The following is a 19,172-nucleotide window of genomic DNA, read 5'->3' as shown; positions in this document are numbered from 1 at the left end:
GATGTGTACAATAACTGTTGGATGAACACAACATCAACTGATAGGCCAGAGAGCCACATCTTTTTTTTTTAAAAAAGGCACACTCGGACGGAACTCTCAAAATATCATCAAAGCCAAACGGGAGCTTTCTGGCCTGTTGTACTTTAGCCTTCCTGATACTACAGTAGACTTCTTATTAAATAAAGGGAAAGATAGGAATTTTGTTCTCAATTCACAATTTGCACAAGCATACAGCGTTAGTTATTATTCTTTGTGCCAGAGTTTGGTGTTTTATTGGGGAAGAGGGCTGATAAATAGTTGTCAGCTTGCACAGGGGAAATTGAGGCGCTATTATTGGCAAGAGTCACAGCCTGAGCGCATGCGCAGGTAGGTGCGCTGAGCTCACCACACTGGTCAGCGTTAATTGGGAGAGCGCGTCAGAGTGGAGCCTGCTGTCTTCATCGCCTGAAGAGACGGCCCAGTTGAAGTTAGGACGGAACTGTGAATTTTAAGTGATTTTCCTGACTATTGTTTGTGTCGTGTTTATAGTTTGGTGAGTGGCTATTGCTTTATGTTGTTATGTTTGGTAGTTGGGTTTCTGTTTGTTAATTGGGTGGTTGCATTGCGATGGTTGTTCTGAGCATTATACCCTTTATTATATTTTATCATTATATTTTTTATTATCTTTATTATACCCGACTTTATTGTGGTCGTATTTAAGCTGTTAAGTGTGTGACAATTCTGTCCAAGCTTTATATCGTTAATTACCACGTGAAGTGCGTGTTAATTTATGCGTGTAGATACTTGTATTTGACCACTAGATGGCAGTATAGTTATTCAAGAGACGCCATTGTTTGGAACGCTTTTATCCTCGTTTATAGTTTACAATTAAGTTAAGTTTGGTTAAGTATTAAGGTAAGTTTCTTCAAAAATGTCAGTTTTTTTGGCCTATTTATGCATTGGTGGTTCAGTGGTAGAATTCTCGCCTGCCACGCGGGAGGCCCGGGTTCGATTCCCGGCCAATGCAAATTGTTTTTATCTTATTCTTATGTTTTTTTGAATTTGATAATGTGAGAACCCTCTATAGCTTTTTTCGGGTTGGGGGGCGCAATTCTTCCCCATTCATTCTCGATGGTAGTGCTAAACCACTACGGATGTAATATATTTTAGGCCGCTAAAAGGCGCCTTTTCCCCGTTTGGGCTCAGCGACACTGCTTCTCTCTCTCTCGCTTGCGAAGGTTAACAACGTTTAAGTTTTAATGTCCAGTTTAAATTTCTGATTCACTCATGAGAATGACATTAGTTCATGTTAATTTCCATGGAAAAACACGTCTTTACCAAAGTTACTGTGCATACATAAGCTGTTATTTTACATTATTCTATAGTCAACTACAATCTGCCATGTCTCCAAAGATGTCCTCATCCTCTGGTTGTTTCTGCAGGTGTGTGAAGACCTTGAGTAATTGTTGGCACAGTGGACAGTATTTCATCTTTTTCAGAGATCGTACGTTGAACAGTCGTCTACTGCAGCGTTATTTTCTGATGGTTGGTTTGAAGATCAGCTGCCTGATGGGTGGTGCCTCTGTGCTCCTTGGGACAGTTTTCTGTGTCTGAGGGGGAACCTGCAGGGGAACAATGGAACGTCCACACCAGAGATTTCACAGTGTGATGTCATCATGCATTTACTACAGTGTAGTCTCTACCTTTATCCTGTGTACATTAAACGCTGTAGAGTGCAACAAATCTTGAGTACAAGAATAAACTGTAATGCAGTACCGATCAGCGTATCTATAGTAAGCTTAAAAACAACCATGGGGGCAACCATTTAAGTTGTTTAGTGGAATATTTTTAAAATTAGGATCATGTGACCTTTTTTTCCCTTCAATGTTCAGTCGAATCTCTGTGGTAATTGTTTATTTTGCTGGAGATGGACTTAAAAGGATGCACTGATTGAATGGTAAAATGGCTAGCACAATAAAATATCAATGTATTTTAATTATAACAGAAAATGGCAAAAATGACAGAATGCATAAAATAAATGAAAGCAGATACACATGGGGGTGTGAACACCTACATCTTCTGCTGGATTCAAAGAGTGTTTGCATTTTTTACATTTTTAGATAAAGATGCAAATCATTTGAGCAGTCTGAAATTATTGAATTACTATATTAATGGAAAAGCTCATTTTAAGATCCCACACTTATGTTGTGAATTACTTCAGCATAAATAAATCCCCAAAAACTAACATCCATTAGATACATAGAACATTTTTTCCAGGACAACTTCTGCATTTATGAAGCCCTGCGATTTCAGGAAGCAGTCTTCTTCAGACCAGTGGCCCAAAAGGAGCCTCTGGGTTTAGGATTAGGGGAAGAGAATGGGTTTACTCTTGGTGGAACGGCCGAGGGGAGGGGTCCAGAGCCGGGCGGCAAGGCAGAGGTACCGATGAGGGGCGAGCAGCAGAGGATTCAAGGCCAGGCAGAGGAGTCGAAGCCGGGGAAGCAGATTATAGCTGGAGCCATGGAGGCAGAGTGCGTGGTCGGAGACAGAAAGCAGGCAGGTTTTCTGGGGAACAGGCAAGGCAGGCAGGATGAAGACAGGCTGATCTGGGATGAGTTGCAGTGGAGCCGACAGGTGAGTGGAGTTGGCCCGATGAGGTGGGAGTGGCTGACAGGTAGAGTGGAATAATGTAGCTGTGGGGGGAGCTGTGACAAGTTGAAAAGGAAGCAAGGAAAGGTGTTGGAGTTCACTTTTTCCAAAATTTTAGAATCCTGCTCCAGACCCCTTTCTTCTTCTTCTTCTCTTTTTTACAATGTAGTTCTGTTGAAAGGAGGAATTGGTTTTAGTTTTCACATCCACACATTTAAACTTCCAAAACCAGGAGTGACGGGACAAACAAATCTGCGGCTGCTTACCCAAAGCTGCTGGAATTCCTCTTGGAAGCGCTCAGTTTCCTGCTTTCTCTCCTCCTCTTGCTGTTTTCGCAGGCTCTCTTGTTCCTGGAGTTTCTCCTGCAGCTCTAACTGGTGTTTTTTCCATTGCTGAGCGTCGGTCTGCCAGGACTCAATGAATGTGGACAGCTGCTTCTTCAAGCAGTCGTCCCTCTCTTCCCTCATCCCTCTCTCAAGCTGCTGTCTCAGTCTCCTCCTCTCTTCACTCATCTCACGTTGGTTCTTCTCTCTCTCCTCCAAGAGCTTCTTATGGAGTTCTTCCTGCATGCTAATGAGCCTCTGCCTCATCCACGCCTCCATCTGCTGTTCTTTTTGGAAGAACTGCAGTTTCAGAGCCTCTTCTTTCTTGGAGAGCTCTATCATACACGTCACCACTTCCTCAGGCTGTTGTCCTCTGACGTGGTCTCCATGCTCCGGACTCTGGTGGCTGTGATTGGTACCTTTCTGCAACTTCTCCTCCAGATCAGAGCACTTCTCTTGGCTCACTGTGAGATCAGCCCTTGCCTGGTTCAGCTGGTTCAGGGTGTCCACATGAGCCACTGTTTTTATCTGGCGCCTTTTGATGGTCTGGCTCAACTGCTCGTCCTTCTCAACCAGCTGTTCTTTTAGCTGCCTGACTTCATGTTGAAGCTCTGTCACTGACCTCAGCAGCTTTTTGTTCTCCTCCTGTATCTTCTCCATTGGCCTTCCTGTTCTTACTTTTTTGTTTAAAATGTAGATCACTTTAGCAGCTTATGTTATGTTATTCTGTTACGTTGTGCTGTTTCACTAGCATAAGTAGATAGTTTTAGTATATTAGGATTTATGTTTAGGACTAGAGTTTTAGTCTTTGGTGTTGTGCCTTTAATGTCCTTTTTTGTCAGGCTTTGAACCAGGCATGTCCAAACCCAGTGCTCGAGGGCCACAATCCAGCTGGGTTTTCTGTCCTACCAGGCTAAAAATGCATTCAGTGGGATAGAAAACCCGGCTGGATTGTGGCCCTCGAGGATTGAGTTTGGACATGCCTGGAGTGCTTTACCAATCTTCTGCCTGCATTATTGACTTACAAGAAGGCTGTATGCAAGTCGGTTCATTAAATCTCAGTGCAACATTAAATCTCAAACTATGTACAATAGTGCAACATTACATTTCATAACTATGTACAGTGCAACATGCATTCCTGGCATGTAGTTCATTTTGTCCTTTCCTCCATCCATCTTCGTCTCTCTGCCTCAAAGAAAGGAGTGGCCACAAACTCTTTCCAAGTCATCTCGCGGGCCATCCCCTTGTCCCGATATAGAGAATAGACTTTGGATGGGCAGTAAATGTGTTTACCTGCCACTCCAGGGAACCCTGTATGTATATGTGGGCTGTTTGGTCCCTGTTTAAGAGTCAAATGGCAGAACCTGCAGAGGCGATCAGGTGGCTGAAAGCCGAGTCTCTGTCTCAGAGCTTTTTCATCCACACGCTTTTTGGTGGCCTCCAACTCCCTCTGGAAAAACTCTGACATGGCAAATTGTTCAAAGGGCATTCTGGGGTCAGAGAGTCCCTCAGCAGCATAAGTCTGATGCACCTTCCTTGAGCAGTAGAAGTAGCAAACAGGACTCTGCTGATAGAAAAAGTGGATGGAAGATCCATCTGTCCCATACCGAGACTTGGGCTGTCCACAGGCGAGACAGGTTTTCGTCTGTCTCATCTTCTGCTCTGGTCGGTGCTGCTGCTGCTGCTGCTGCTGCATCTCTAGAATGCCCTGCACAATTTTTTCAATGGAGTCCTGCGTCAGAGGCGTGGGCAGGGCAGCTGTGGGAGGAGTGACAACAGCTGTCTCCATGGTGACTACAGGAACGCTGGTTGTTTTGCTCCCCTCCGTCAAGGAGTACCACAGCTGTTGAGTCTCCAGGAGCTTCTCTGGGCTGGTGTTCAGAGAAGAACTGGTGTTCAACAGCTTTGCCAGATGCTTCACATAGCGGGATATGTGAAACCTGGTTGTGGGGTGGAGCACGCTGTTAGGATCGGCCGCAGACCGATGGACCATGTCTGCGTAGTCTTGATCCACAAGCCTCAGGATGTCCTTCTCCCCATGATGATACTGCAGCAAACTATCAATAGCGTCTTTCATGGGAAGAGTCCAGCGTGTGTGGTCCAAGACAAACACTCGACCACCAGTCTTTATGGGTCCAGTGCGGGCACTCCTCGGCGAGGACTTCAGCGGCAGGGGCAAAGCTCGAGAGACGTCTGGAACACAAACAAAGCAATAATGCATCCTTAGTAACTCATATTATCGCCATATGGGCTATTGAGAAAACACATTAATATTGATCCCTTAATAACAGAAAGTGTAATATTAGGTTGTGGTAACACATCAAAAAATTGAGATACACTGACCTACCACAACCTAACTAAATCTATTTATTTTCAATCATTCAAAAGCCTTAATTCCAACATGCCGCTCTGAAAAACACGATTATCGTTGACCCACCCACTGATCTTTTAGGATCCTGGTCATCCTCTGCTGGAATCTCCTTTACACGTCCAGCAGCAGAGAGATGGAAGCTGACAGGTGGTGCAGGGGGAAGTGAGCAGTCAGTGTTGCCCAGCTGGAGGAAGGTGTTGCGCCAGGAGCATCGTCTGGAGCGGGAGAGCCGAAGGTGGATCCCTCTCCTGCATTTTGTGTTTGTCCCAATCCAGAGGGACCGGACGGCAGCCCGGTTCTCTGTACTTCAGCCCAAACCTTTCTCCAGTGTCTCTGTCGCAGGGTACTTGTCTTGTCCCGTCACTGCCATGGAAGCAGAGTTCAACTGCCACATTAAGGCAGGGCCAAAGACAGCAGGGAGGACGATGCCGGGCTTCTTCATGTCTACCAGCCGCACAACGACGCTCATGGCCTGGGCCTGGAACAGTTCAGGGGAGACCTGCGTACCCGTGACCCACTGGGCCTGCTGGAAATGGTAGCCCTCCTCCTGAGATGTACCACGGACAGGGATCCAGACGGGGACTTTGGCCCTTTCGCCCGCTACGTGGTTTAGCTGAAGGGTCCCTCCGTCTCTGTACATTATCCCCTCAGACAGTTCTGGTCACTGAGGCAACCACGGAGGATGTGAACCCTCTGAATGCGCCACATCTTCAGCATGGATGACTTGAAGAGTGGGACATCGTTAGCGTCCGTGGCCAGGTGAAAGTGCTGCAGAACTCTCTCCAGCAGCTCGGTGGGTTGTGGAATTTTAGTTCTGCAGTGCTCTCGGATGTGCCTGTACTGCCTGCCCGCAGGCACTTTTCATAAATAAGTTCTAAATAATAAATATGTCAATTCACATGTGTTAAAAATGTTAATAACTTAAGAAATACATTCGAAGTTGTTTACAATTGTAACTCATTGTTTTGTAATTAATTTAGCTAAAACTACTTCCGATAGAGCGACTTCCGTTTTCAGTTTGTGTCTTCCGGTTCCGCTCCGCTAAACAGTAAGGATGGGCGATACCACACTTTTGGGATTCGATACGATACCGATACTTTTTCTTGTATTTTCATCGATATCGATCCCGATACCGTTCATTTCTTACTGGCAATTTTTGTCAGTCAAAATATTATTACATTTAAGACAAATACAGACCATTTATATACAATTTATTATGGTCAATTGATTAGTAGGATTTCCTTATCCTTTAAACCTGCATAAGACAGTTGTTCCATAAAAAAATAATTACAACAATGTCTGACACCATCACACCTTTAGTGCACTTGAGGTATGTAATCACACTTTACTGAAGTCTCAGATTGCTTTTCAGAAATAGTATCATATTCACATTTTCTGCTTTAACACGATTGCGTCTCTGGCTGATTATTTCCTCCGGCTCTGCCTTTTGCTGACTGTGTCGGCTCGGCGCAGGCTATGTTGCACGTTGATGCTCATTCCCTATCTCCTGTCACGTGACATGGGCCAGCTCAGTACGCCGCCAGGTATAGGGGTGTCTTGGCACATATTAATTTAAGTAACTAATCTAAAACGGCGGAAAGTGATGCATACACCCCAATTTTTTTTTAAGTTAGTATCGATATTTATAAAAGAACATCGATACCAAATGAGTAGCTTGTGAGTATCGATATATCGATACCACGGGATCGATCTGCCCATCCTTACTAAACAGAGGCTGAGCTGATTTAGCATGGACTATCGGATCCAAATCCATTGTAAACTTTGCCATCGACGTTGAGCTGTTAACAAGGCAACGCCGTAAGTTTATGTTATATACTTACCTGTATGATTTATGCAATATTTCGTGATTATATGCGAAAATGTTTATAGATTAATGCAATGTACTGTACGAACATCTGACTTGTTCTGAAAGCATATGTAATGTGCTTCACAGTTTTCACCGCTTCCAGTAAAGGAAATTTCTGCAAAATACATCTCCCTGGTTCTTTACTGGCGGTTTAGCTGCGTGTTTCCTACAACACTACAGTGCCGTTTGGTGGGGTTGGCTGGACGGATTCCGCAGAACTCGTAGGCATCACGGAGCCTCTTCAGGTCTTCCTGATCAACCACAGAGAAGGCGGCAGAAAGGAGCTGGCAGAAAAGGCTGAACAGAGGATGGTGCTCAGAGGTGCACTCTCATCCAAAGCGCCTTATACAGTGAAACAAGTCTAGCTTCACAACGATGCTGCTGTTGTAATGTGCCCGTGAGGCGCAGGTGTTGGTGAGCGGTCCAGAGGTGGCTTCTGCAACAATGGAAGGGGTGGTCTTCCAGGCATCCCAGCACAGATGTTCACCAGGGACGCAGTCCAGGATCTTAAATGGAGTGCAGCAATCCCTAACTGCTACGACCATGAGTGCACGTTACAATGCTGAAGAGGCTCTAGAGCTGATTTTTACAGATGTCCAACAAGACAGCTCTGATTCAGAAGAGGAAGTGGAGGATTTATCAGAAGAAGAAGATGGGGAGGAATACAACCCAGAGCATGATGAATCGTCTTCAGAAGAAGAAGAAAACTCTGAAGCTGAAAGAGAGGCTTTCCTTTCAAAAAATGGCAAAATAATATGGTCCTCAACAGAATATGACCAACACGGCAGGCATGGGGTCATAAAGATGACCCCAGGACCCACAAGGTATGCTGTCTCTCATGCCCGGGACATTGTCTCTTCATTCTACCTTTTTATCACACCAGCAATAGAAAAAATAATTCTGGAGATGACAAATCTGCACGGTTTTCGCAAATATGGAGACAGCTGGACAAAGATGGATGAGACTGACCTGCATGCCTACTTAGGGCTGCTAATCTTAGCAGGTGTATACAGGTCCCGAGGTGAGGCTGCAGCTAGTCTATGGGACGCAGAGAATGGAAGACCAATTTTCCGAGCCACAATGCCACTCAAACTCTTTCACACCTACTCAAGACTGCTACGATTTGATGACCGTGAGTCAAGACCAGCAAGACGTGTGACAGACAAACTTGCAGCCATAAGAGATGTCTGGGACAAGTGGGTGGAGCGGCTGCCCTATCTCTACAATCCAGGGCCTGACGTAACAGTGGATGAGCAACTGGTTCCATTTAGAGGTAAACTATTTTCATATTTCTAATAAAAGTGATTTTTACTATTGATTTCTTTGACTGTTTTCTGTGACACTGATACTAATCACTGATGCTAATGTCTTCTGTCCAAAGGTCGTTGTCCTTTCCGGCAGTATATGCCCAGCAAGCCAGCAAAATATGGGATCAAGTCATGGGTGGCTTGCGATGCCAAATCAAGCTATGCTTGGAAAATGCAAATCTATACCGGGAAGCCGACCAGTGGAAGCCCAGAGAAGAAGCAGGGAATGCGAGTTGTGCTTGATGTGACAGAGGGACTGAGGGGTCACAATGTGACATGTGATAATTTCTTCACCTCTTATGAACTCGGACAGCAGCTCCTGAAGAGGAAGATCACCATGGTTGGTACAGTTCGAAAGAACAAGCCTGAGCTCCCACCTGCACTGCTTGCATCAAAAGAGAGAGAGGTCCTCTCATCAAAGTTTGCCTTCACGCCCACCACCACTCTAGTTTCCTACCTCCCAAAGAAAAACAAGAATGTAGTTCTTCTGAGCACACTGCACAGAGACGGTGTCATTAGCGATCGTGGGGACAGGAAGCCAGTCATCATCCTGGACTACAACCGCAACAAAGGAGGTGTGGACAACCTAGATAAGGTGATTGGAGCATACAGCTGCAGAAGGATGACTGCCCACTGGCCCCTGGTCATCTTCCACAACATCATCGATGTTTCCTCCTACAATGCCTTCGTGATTTGGAGAGAGACCAACCCAAACTGGATGTCTCGTAAGTATAACAAGAGGAGGTTGTTCCTGGAGCAGCTAGGAAAGGCACTTGTAACTCCACTCATTGAAAGAAGGAAGCAAATCCCCCGCACAGAAGCCTCAGCAGCAGTTGTAAAGGCTATTCAGAATGCAGGAGCTCCTGATCAACCTGAGGATCCAGCTACCACAGCCACTTCCCCAGCTAGGCCAAGTAAGAGGAAGAGATGTCAGTTTTGCCCTCAAAAGAAGGACTGTAAAACATATACTGTGTGCTGCAAGTGTAAAAAATATATCTGCAGAAGCTGTACACTTCCATACTGCCCTACATGTGCTAAATAATTGAATGGGTTATGTTATTTTTCATATTTTTGTATTGTACATTGTCTTAAATTGTTCACTGAAAAAAAAGAGACAGAAACTGAGTCATTGGGATGATTAAAAATGCATTCAAAACTGCTTTTTGCACATTTTTTCCTTTTCTTAAGCTATAGAAATACAAGTGAAGAGGGAAAACTCAGGTATTAACACATTTTGTGGTGAATGACAAGTTGTTTCTTCAAGCAAGATGAAATTTGGTGTTTAAAATTCAATTAAGCTGCTTATATTGAGGGTTTAGTGAAGACTGGTCATTTTGACCCCGACGACAACGGGTGTATACAGAACATGAGGACAACTGGAGGGTGTTAAATGGAGCGCAGCAATCCCTAAATGCGAGGCAGAGACATAGAAATATGAGCTCTAAAGGAAGAATTGTAACATTAAATATAAAATTTCTTCAAAGAAAATGACTTGCAGAGAGCATTTTTCAGTTTGAATGACGGCAAACAAACAAGATCGCTGATCTCACCTGTCCATCCAGTGGTAGCCTGCCTTTTCCACCCCAGCGTCGCTGTACCTCTGGGCCATTCCTTGGTACATCGGATGCAGGGACCTTTCTGTCTCAGCCTGAACCATCACCCAGGACACAATGAGCCAGTTCTCATTCATCACTGCGAAACTGGACATGGCTCCAGATGCCAGTGTCACCTTCCTTGCCATCTTCCTCGTGTGGTCCGACCTGAAAACCTGCCCGAACGTGCCCTGGAGGAGCTTGGTCAAAGACGGCTGTTGATGCTTGAACTCATCCAGCAGGCAGTCAGTCAGGTAGAATCCGGACACAGACACCCCACCCCAACCTTCTTGGTCCTCGTATGACCCGAAAGCACGTGGCCGATCTTCCATCCTCACGTACTGGCCGATGGTTCTCTGTCCGTACGCCCCAGCCTCGGCATCCCTGACGTTCTGTACAGCGTGCAGATATGCCAGGTGAGCTCGTTCATACTTGAGGTGCATGAGCTCATTCACCTGGTTCGCCATATCAGTTGGTGACTTGCCAGAACGCCACAGTTCATCCATTACCGACTTGCACACAGCCTTCTTGTAAGTCAGGAATGCAGGGAAAAGGTTAGTAAAGCGCACGGGCAGCTTCTCCACCCATCGAGGGTTGTCAGCGAACCAGTTCCTGCGACAGGCCTTGCAGCAGAGTCGCGAGGAAAAGATAAAATACTGCCCACGGACGCTGACGATCACTCGAGGTCTTCCCACGCCTGCAGAGACCACCTGAGGACGAGGACAGCTATGGAGGCACGGCAGGATGTAATTGTTCCTCAACCTGACCATGATGTGGCTCTCTGGCTTCCAAATGAAAAATGGATGGAGCTGAAAAAAGTTGGGAGACGGGAGCTCAGCCACCATGTCCAGTAGCTCCGGCTGAGGAGGAAGACGCCAAAGAGAAATTGCGTTCCCAGGGTTATGCACTGGTCGGGACCCAGGCCACAACCCAAGTTGTTGAAGCTCCGTCCTCATCCACAGCTTTTGATGTTGTGAGCAGATCCACTTGCTCATGTCGTGGTCAGGGACAGGCATGGGAACAGGAGCTATGGGAACTAGGATAAAGTAAAGAAGACAGTTGAACAACATAACGTTATTATTACTGAATAGACAATTTCAGTGCCCCCGCCCTCACATGATATAAACACACAATACAAGGAAACAAACACGTGCCTCGGACACTTGGTTTCATTCCAGAGCTTACGCGTCAGATTTTTTTCATGTCAGTGACAAAGAATCGTGTCAATTTTAATTACCCTGGGACACTTTATTATTGTTCAACACCCCACGGAATGGGGAAAGTTTACATGGTTTAACATACCACTCTTTTCGTCTTCGGTAGAGTCCGTCAAAGGAGGCACTCTGCCGTCAGAGGTCTGTGCCGTGCAAGAGTCAGGTCCTGAAAACAAGTGCAGACTTGCTATTAAGAAATTACAGTCACTTAACCTGATGACAACATGTAAAGAACAGTCAGCTGTACATTACAGAGGTATCAGGTTGTTCATCAGCCCTAATAAAAAAAAAAGGAAACATACCTGAAGTTGAGTGGGGCTCCTCTACCTTTGTGAGACCCTCTGTCTCTGTCACCAGGAAGGCCAGCTGTGGAGGGAGGGGCACAGGTCTCTTCCTCTTCACACCTGGTGAAGCTGGAACAGCCGCAGGTACAGTAATTTTCAAAAATGAAATTACTTTATTTAATGCAGCTGCAGTTAGCAGAACACTTGATTGGATGAACAGAATTACAATGTTTTTACCATCAACTAGTGATGCCTGTAGATCAGCGGTATCTCCAGGTGGGGGTTTGGAGCGTGTGGCAGATGGAACTAAAAAGACAACATTAGTTTAGTCAGTTCCGATTCAATGAGTTGTGAAGACTCCGTTATTAGTAGAAATTCAAGCAGCCTTATCGTTACTCCTCCTGCTTTTTAGAATTTTACATAATTAAAATTAAAACAGTATAATCGTCTCATTCACACCAATTGAAATGACAATGTTAATCACCGCTCTCGAGGCCGAGCAGGAGGAGCATTGTGACTCGGTCAACAAACATGCATTCGCGTGTTAGTACCCTGTGCATCGAAACTGTTTTTCAACGAAGCATGCAAAGAGAACAAAAACAAACACTTACCCTCCTCGTAGTCAACATCAGTTCATCATTGCACGGATCAATTCATAGTCCTCACGACGGTTATTATCACACCAACATATGAAGAGTAATATTAAAGGAACTCGGCCGGAACATCAAGAACACAAAAATATTAAGATAAGTTTCAGATTTGGAGAGGAATTCTTCATGGAAAGGAACGGAACTCCAGCTCTGAAACCTATTTTTCAGAAACCTGTCTTTGCTCCTGGTGGCACTCTCGGCATGGCGGCTGCTGCTACTGGCATAGCATCTGCACAGAGATGAAAAGAAAAACAATAGAAATCAGATACGGCATGGACTTTGTTTGTCTGACATGAAATAAATGTGGTAACGGTGTATTTACAGCTCTGGACTCAGAGTTATGGATGCTCAGCATCTCCCTTTCCATCTCTACGTCCTCCTCCATGGCTGTGTTAAAGACAAAAATACCGGCTACAGGTTAGTAGAAAAAAAAACCAAGTTGAACTTGTCACATGAAGGAATTAGCTTGGGCCTTCATGGGATGCTCAGCAGGTGTGGAAGATGTGGTGGACTGCTGCCTCTTCAGCAGGTTCTGCTGCAACCTAAACATTCGTGTACCTGGAACGCAGCACTTGCCTATGACAAAATGGGCATAGCCATCACCTCTGCTGTCCCAGATCTCCTTCCACGTGCTCTTGGCTCGGGCACCAAATCCAACCAGCTGGTCGTCTTCAGAAGAGGCAGTCACTCCATCCCCTCTTCCGGCCTCATAAGTGAGAAGAGCCTGGATTTCTTGGAAACTGAGGGCATAACTCACAAATGACTGGAGGCTGTCCTTACTGTGGCTTTCAGCCATACAGAGACCTGCTGCCTCCTCATTCTGCACGTTCATGATAAGATACACAGTGTATCCTATGTCATTCTGCAAAAGCCATCAGAATGACTTCCCTTTATATTTACCAAACTGCAGGACATAGTCTCCCAGCACCTCCATCTTATCTGAGGGATCCCCCCTCTTTGTCGGATGACGGCCAAAGCGTTCTGCCATACGAGGTCCTCCCTCATGGCCGCAGACTTGTCCTGAGGGGTGGAACCCACCCGTTTGGCTTCATCAGATGGCTCCTGGAGGAGAAACCCAAGAGGCCCCTTGCGGAACACAACCTGAAGTTTAGGGCCAATAACATGTTCCTTGCTAATTTAGGACAAAATTGACCACAGCCTATGCACAATTACGAAAAGTTTCCTCATTAATTTAGTAGGTGTGGTAAACCTGTTTATTGATGTTAAATGCCTTCCAGGCCACTAGGTGGGACAACGTGTTGTTTACTGTTCGGGAAATTTCTTGTGTAGAAGAAACTTGAGCGGAAGTGAGTTATACCTGTGTGCTGACCGAAATTAATGCTACCTGTTCGAGTTCCTGAAATAAAATAAATTCTTCAGTAAGAAGAAGCCTCCTGCAAGTTACTACATAAATGGCGACGAGGATAAAGTCACCACAGATGCCTCGGATGGATACAGAGGAATGAAAGCGGCTGCTGAGTGGCTAAGTAAACCTTGCAGACCGGACTCGGTGGCTGTTGGAAAAAGAACATGGCGGCTATGATTGGAAGCACCGCTCCTTTTGAGGGTCAATCCCAGAAGTGGGAAGAATATTGTGAAGTACTCCACCATTTTTTCAGAGCTAATGGGATCGACGATGCAGGTAGACGTAAAGATATTTTGCTGAGTGCAGTGGGCAGTCAGACTTACAGTCTCATGAGGAACTTAGTCAGCCCCGCCAAACCGGTGACAAGACTTTTGATGAACTGGTGAAGTTGTTGAAGGATCATTTCAACCCAAAACCGAGCGAGATTGTGCAACGTTGTAAGTTTAACTCCAGATACAGGAAGCAGGGGGAGACAGTTATGGAGTTTGTTGCTGTGCTGAGGAAACTGGCTCAAGACTGCAACTACGGGGACAAGCTGTCGGAAATTATCCGGGATAGGCTGGTTTGTGGCATCGTGGATGATCGTATACAGCGCAGACTGCTTTCGGAGCCGGATTTGACCTTCGACAAGGCGCTGAAGTTGGCGCAGGCCATTGAGACGGCGTGCAAAGATGTGAAGGAATTGATGCAGTCTGCCGAGGTTCTTGTGCACTATGACCCAGAAAAGGACCTTGTATTGTCATGTGACGCATCACCTTATGGAGTAGGTGCTGTGTTGTCGCATTTTATGCCGGACGGAACCGAGAGACCCATTGGATTCACCTCAAGAACACTAAACCCAGCAGAAAAAAAATATTCCCAGCTGGACAAGGAAGGACTAGCTGTGATGTTTGGAATAAAGAGATTCCACAAGTACATTTATGGAAGGAAATTCACTATTGTGACAGATCACAAGCCTTTGTTGGGACTCTTCAGTGAGATGCGAGCTGTGCCACAAATGGCTTCACCCAGAATACAGAGGTGGGCGGTAACCTTGAGAGCCTACGAATACACAATAGTGTATAAAGAAGGAAGGTATCACTGTAATGCAGATGCCTTAAGTCGCCTTCCTTTACCAGAGGTAACAGAGGAGGAGCGGGAAGAGAGGGTTCTCATGTTGGAGAGCTCTGATATCACACTGGTGACAGCTGACCAAGTGAAAGCATGGACAGACGCAGATCCAGTACTTTCAAGAGTGCGGGAGATGGTACAAAACGGCTGGTCATCAAAAGAAAAAAGGGAGGAGTTTGGCCCCTATGAGGTGAGAAAATATGAACTCAGCATCAAAGATGGATGTGTGCTATGGGGTTCAAGGGTGGTTGTGCCAAAGCAGGACAGGAAAATGTCATGAGACAGCTTCATCAGTGCCACCCAGGAGTGTCCCGAATGAAAGCATTGGCGAGGAGTTATGTGTGGTGGCCAAAGCTGGACAAAGAGGTGGAGGATACTGTTAAGAGCTGCATGACCTGTCTAGAATACCGCAACGTCCCTGCACCTGCCCCATTACACCCGTGGGACTGGCCAGACAAACCCTGGAGCCGCATTCATGTGGATTATGCTGGACCGTTTATGGAGAAGATGTTTTTTGTGCTCATTGATGCACATTCCAAATGGATGGATGTGTATCCCGTGAACTCTGCAACATCAACCACCACAATTGAGTGCCTGCGTGCCAGCTTTAGTAACCATGGACTGCCGGAATTGATAGTGTCTGATAATGGCACTTGTTTCACCAGTATAGAATTCAAAGAATTTTTGAAAAAAAATGGTATTCGTCATGTGACCTCTGCACCCTATCATGCTGCCAGTAATGGGTTAGCAGAGAGGGCTGTACAAACTTTCAAGAGAATGATGAAAAAATGCCCCGAGGGAACACTGACAGCTAAAGTAGCCAGAGTATTATTTAGCTACAGAGTGACTCCTCACACCACTACTGGGTTATCACCTGCAGAGCTACTTCTTGGGAGGAAGCTTCGTTGCACCCTGGACTCGATTCACCCAAATCTAAGCAGAAAAGTGATGAAAAAACAAGAACAACAGACAAAAGATCACAACAAAAAGGCGAAGGAACGCTGGTTCAAAACAGGAGACTCAGTGCTGATCCAGAACTTCAGTTTCGGACCAAAGTGGATCCCAGGACTCATTGAGTCAGTGACAGGACCAGTGTCATACAAAGTGATGCTAGGTGATGGGAGAGTGGTGAGGAGACATGTGGATCAGATTCACACACACCACCGGAGACCAGAAGAACGCAACAACCTTCCACAGACGGCCTCTATGACACTCAGTCAGACGGATCAAGGAAGTGAAGCCTGGCTGGAAGCTGAGGAGGTGGTACTCAGTGAGGAGAAGTTGGAGGAGCCTGCAACTACTGAAGCTGTAGGAAGTTCTGAGACAGAACAAAGAACTGTCACAACCCCAACTCCACTGAGGCGACATTCAAGAAGGGAAATCAAGTTGCCCAGTTACTTGAAGGACTTTAAATTGGATTAAGAAAAAAAAAAGTTCATAATGTTCTATTGAAGGTGTAGAAAACACTTAAGGGGGGAAGGGTGTGCTAAACCTGTTTATTGATGTTAAATGCCTTCCAGGCCACTAGGTGGGACAACGTGTTGTTTACTGTTCGGGAAATTTCTTGTGTAGAAGAAACTTGAGCGGAAGTGAGTTATACCTGTGTGCTGACCGAAATTAATGCTACCTGTTCGAGTTCCTGAAATAAAATAAATTCTTCAGTAAGAAGAGCCTCCTGCAAGTTACTACAGTAGGAAATCAAGCCCAAACTTACCTTCAGCGAAGTTTACCAAAGAATGAACTTTCCGGAGAGGAGCCGCTCTTCATATTCATAAACGGCAGAACAGCGCCACGGGATGATGGCGGCCGGAAATATATTGCGTCCGTAGTGGTTTAGCACTACCATTGAAAATGAATGGGAAACGGTTTAGGGCCGTTTAGCTAAAAAAAAAAACTCTAGAGGCGCGGGTACGGACCAGTCGAGAATAGTTGTAACGGAGAACCAGCCAATCAGATCGAAGCTTCCCGAAGACCTCAGAGAGAGAGTTCGAATCCAGCTTTGGGCATTATCAAATCGAAGATATGTGTTTGAAAAATTCACGATAATAAAAATCTTTAAAGATCATCGCTTTAGCGGCCTAAAATATATTACATCCGTAGTGGTTTAGCACTACCATCGAGAATGAATGGGGAAGAATTGCGCCCCCCAACCCGAAAAAAGCTATAGAGTGTTCTCACAGTATCAAATTAAAAAAAACATAAGAATAAGATAAAAACAATTTGCATTGGCCGGGAATCGAACCGGGGCCTGGTTCGGGTCAGTCGAGAATAGTTGTAACGGAGAACCAGCCAATCAGATCGAAGCTTCCCGAAGACCTCAGAGAGAGAGTTCGAATCCAGCTTTGGGCATTATCAAATCGAAGATATGTGTTTGAAAAATTCACGATAATAAAAATCTTTAAAGAGCATCGCAGTTTCTGTGAGTTTAATGAGCCACAAATGCTTGCTGCTCTTTTTAGGAGCACAGCAGTCTATTAAACTGTAGTTTGTATCATAGCATAGTTTTAGTGACAAATTCTAAATTGCAAGTAGCAGATATGAACAGGGAAATGCTACGTTATCCCCTTATTCTGCTGCAAATAATCTGATGAGATAGGTGGGGAACAAATTCAGTTGGGGATAGACAGATGGAATATTAGTGTTGTTAGTATTATACTTGAGCTCTTTAGATATTGTTTTCAATTCAGGACTCTGCCGCCTTTAGTTGGCTTTTGCGAAGACAGAAATGTTGACAACAGTATGGACCAAAGTGGGAAATTCAATTTTATTTAAACACACACTCAGCGGCAAATCTCCCACGGAGCGGAGTGCAATGTAGACTGTAGACTGGGGGCGGTCCTGGCTCGCGATTGGTCCGGTGTCTACACCTACGAAGCGAGGTGTAGACGGGGAAGCCTTCCGATTGGTCCCGAAGGCGGAAGGCGGGCCCCCGATCATCCGAGCCCAATAAGAGGGCCGCGCGTAAGTGCGTCTGGAATCGACCTGCGAAAATTTGAATTGAGGTAAATCAGTCCATCTTTCCTACAGTGCTTTTCATATTTGCGTGCTCGGAAGCATATCTTTGCAATCGTACCTGTAAATGTGCTCGAAAGCTAACTTTTGCCGTGAAAAAACAACTTTCCGCTAGCGGGATAATGTCGCTAATCGCATCTACAGACATTGTGTTATTGAGGTGCCTCCATGCTCGAATTGCTTGTTTGCCTTCTTTGTTTCCGAATTAAATGTTTACGTTCACTGTTGTGACCTACATGCCTATTGAGTATTACAAACAAAAGAATGTCCATGAGTGTGCAGGGACAATACAGCCGAGAAAGGTGGGAAGTGGGAGGACAATACAGCCTAGTCACGTGGGAAGTGGGGGGGACAATACAGCCAAGAAAGGTGAGGGCAGCCAGATGTGGGCAGAAAGTGCAAGTACCTGGGAAGTGTCTTGCTTGGTGGCAGTAGTAATCTCTGGTTAGTTGTTTGCTTGCACATGACACTTTGCTTTGGTTGTTTTTTTCAGATAACCTTCTGCAATGGACCCATTGATGCCATCGCTGTGTATTCACAACTGTGCCACAGGATAGGCAGCAGTGCATTCTGAAGGCCTCAAAAGAGGCACGGGCAGCCCAATTGAAGCCACATCAGCCCATTGAGGACAGTGGACTGAGATGTCTTAAGACTGCCTGTGATGAAGGTAAGGTAATCAGGGTCAAATATATGTTTTGATGCTCAGTTGACTCACTCAACTTGGACAAATGTGGCATTAAAGACATAAATGTTTGTCTTCAGCTAAAAGGAGATGCTGCCTGGTCACCCAAAATCCCTCAGAAGTGCAGTGGATGGGTCAGCTAATTCTGACTTTTACTTTAACACAGTACCTGAGGAAGGAAGACCAGCCCCGTGATTTCAGGTCATATGAATATGGTTTGGGCTGGAGTACAGAGAACCAGGCTGCCGTCCGGTCCCTCTGGACTGGGACAAACACAGAATGCACATGAGGGATGAGCCTTCTGCTCTTGTGCCTCCATCCTCACTGCTGAAACCCCCTCCTGATTCAGACAAAGCTCCTGCGGCAACACCCTCCTCCAGCTGGAGAATACTCTCTGCTCTGCCATCACCTCCACCACAACCACCTGTCCTGGTGCACCACTAAAGGAGGAAATTCCATCAGAGGACGACCAGGATGCTTACAGATCTGCCAATAATGATAATCATTAGTTTTTGTCATACAGTTCATTTTGCAGCCTATTGTAATTAAGGCTTCAGGTGATTGAAAATAAATCAAGTTAAGGGCTTTATGGTCAATTTTCCACCGTATTTTCACGACTATAAGGCGCACCTAAAACACTGAGATTTTCTCAAAAATTGACGGTGCGCCTTATAACATGGTGTGTATAGAGTTCCAAAATCTGCTGTGTGCCTTTGGTGGGTGCACTACGGTAAACGCTCTTCGTGAGAACTGATTCAAATTTAAT

General features: G+C 45.5%; 4 protein-coding genes, 1 long non-coding RNA gene, 1 other non-coding gene and 1 pseudogene across 6 annotated transcripts; 4 read left to right on the top strand and 3 right to left on the bottom strand.

The window, feature by feature from the left end:
* The first annotated feature begins 87 nt into the window (after nt 1–87).
* Nucleotides 88–2,072, top strand: LOC130536935 (uncharacterized). Its single transcript, XR_008953508.1, has 2 exons — nt 88–532; nt 1,422–2,072. It is a non-coding gene; the product is annotated as an uncharacterized LOC130536935 (long non-coding RNA).
* trnag-gcc (transfer RNA glycine (anticodon GCC)) lies at nt 936–1,006 on the top strand. Its single transcript has one exon. It is a non-coding gene; the product is annotated as a tRNA-Gly (tRNA).
* On the bottom strand, nt 1,955–3,859 carry LOC130536931 (golgin subfamily A member 6-like protein 24). The gene is made up of 2 exons (XM_057053244.1): nt 2,895–3,859; nt 1,955–2,799 (listed from the first exon to the last, which is right to left on the bottom strand). Exons 1-2 carry the CDS (start codon nt 3,609–3,611, stop codon nt 2,743–2,745), a joined length of 774 nt encoding a protein of 257 aa, XP_056909224.1. The 5' UTR covers nt 3,612–3,859; the 3' UTR covers nt 1,955–2,742.
* A 147-nt stretch (nt 3,860–4,006) lies between these two features.
* On the bottom strand, nt 4,007–5,764 carry LOC130536600 (uncharacterized). Its single transcript, XM_057052652.1, has 3 exons — nt 5,687–5,764; nt 5,389–5,506; nt 4,007–5,144 (listed from the first exon to the last, which is right to left on the bottom strand). Exons 1-3 carry the CDS (start codon nt 5,762–5,764, stop codon nt 4,102–4,104), a joined length of 1,239 nt encoding a protein of 412 aa, XP_056908632.1. The 3' UTR covers nt 4,007–4,101.
* Nucleotides 5,765–6,673: 909 nt separating this feature from the next.
* LOC130536927 (piggyBac transposable element-derived protein 4-like) lies at nt 6,674–9,655 on the top strand. The gene is made up of 3 exons (XM_057053236.1): nt 6,674–7,140; nt 7,277–8,462; nt 8,571–9,655. Exons 2-3 carry the CDS (start codon nt 7,634–7,636, stop codon nt 9,536–9,538), a joined length of 1,797 nt encoding a protein of 598 aa, XP_056909216.1. The 5' UTR covers nt 6,674–7,140; nt 7,277–7,633; the 3' UTR covers nt 9,539–9,655.
* Nucleotides 9,579–10,555, bottom strand: LOC130536933 (uncharacterized). The gene is made up of 2 exons (XM_057053248.1): nt 10,047–10,555; nt 9,579–9,903 (listed from the first exon to the last, which is right to left on the bottom strand). The coding sequence occupies exons 1-2, from the start codon at nt 10,553–10,555 to the stop codon at nt 9,786–9,788; spliced, it is 627 nt and encodes a 208-aa protein (XP_056909228.1). The 3' UTR covers nt 9,579–9,785.
* Nucleotides 10,556–14,080: 3,525 nt separating this feature from the next.
* On the top strand, nt 14,081–16,335 carry LOC130536599 (uncharacterized protein K02A2.6-like; annotated as a pseudogene).
* Nucleotides 16,336–19,172: the final 2,837 nt, after the last annotated feature.

Source organism: Takifugu flavidus, chromosome 13, assembly GCF_003711565.1.
Source record: "Takifugu flavidus isolate HTHZ2018 chromosome 13, ASM371156v2, whole genome shotgun sequence".
Taxonomy (NCBI): Eukaryota; Metazoa; Chordata; class Actinopteri; order Tetraodontiformes; family Tetraodontidae; genus Takifugu; species Takifugu flavidus.
Note: the sequence above shows the minus strand (reverse complement) of the source record. Positions and strands in the feature narration are given on the sequence as shown.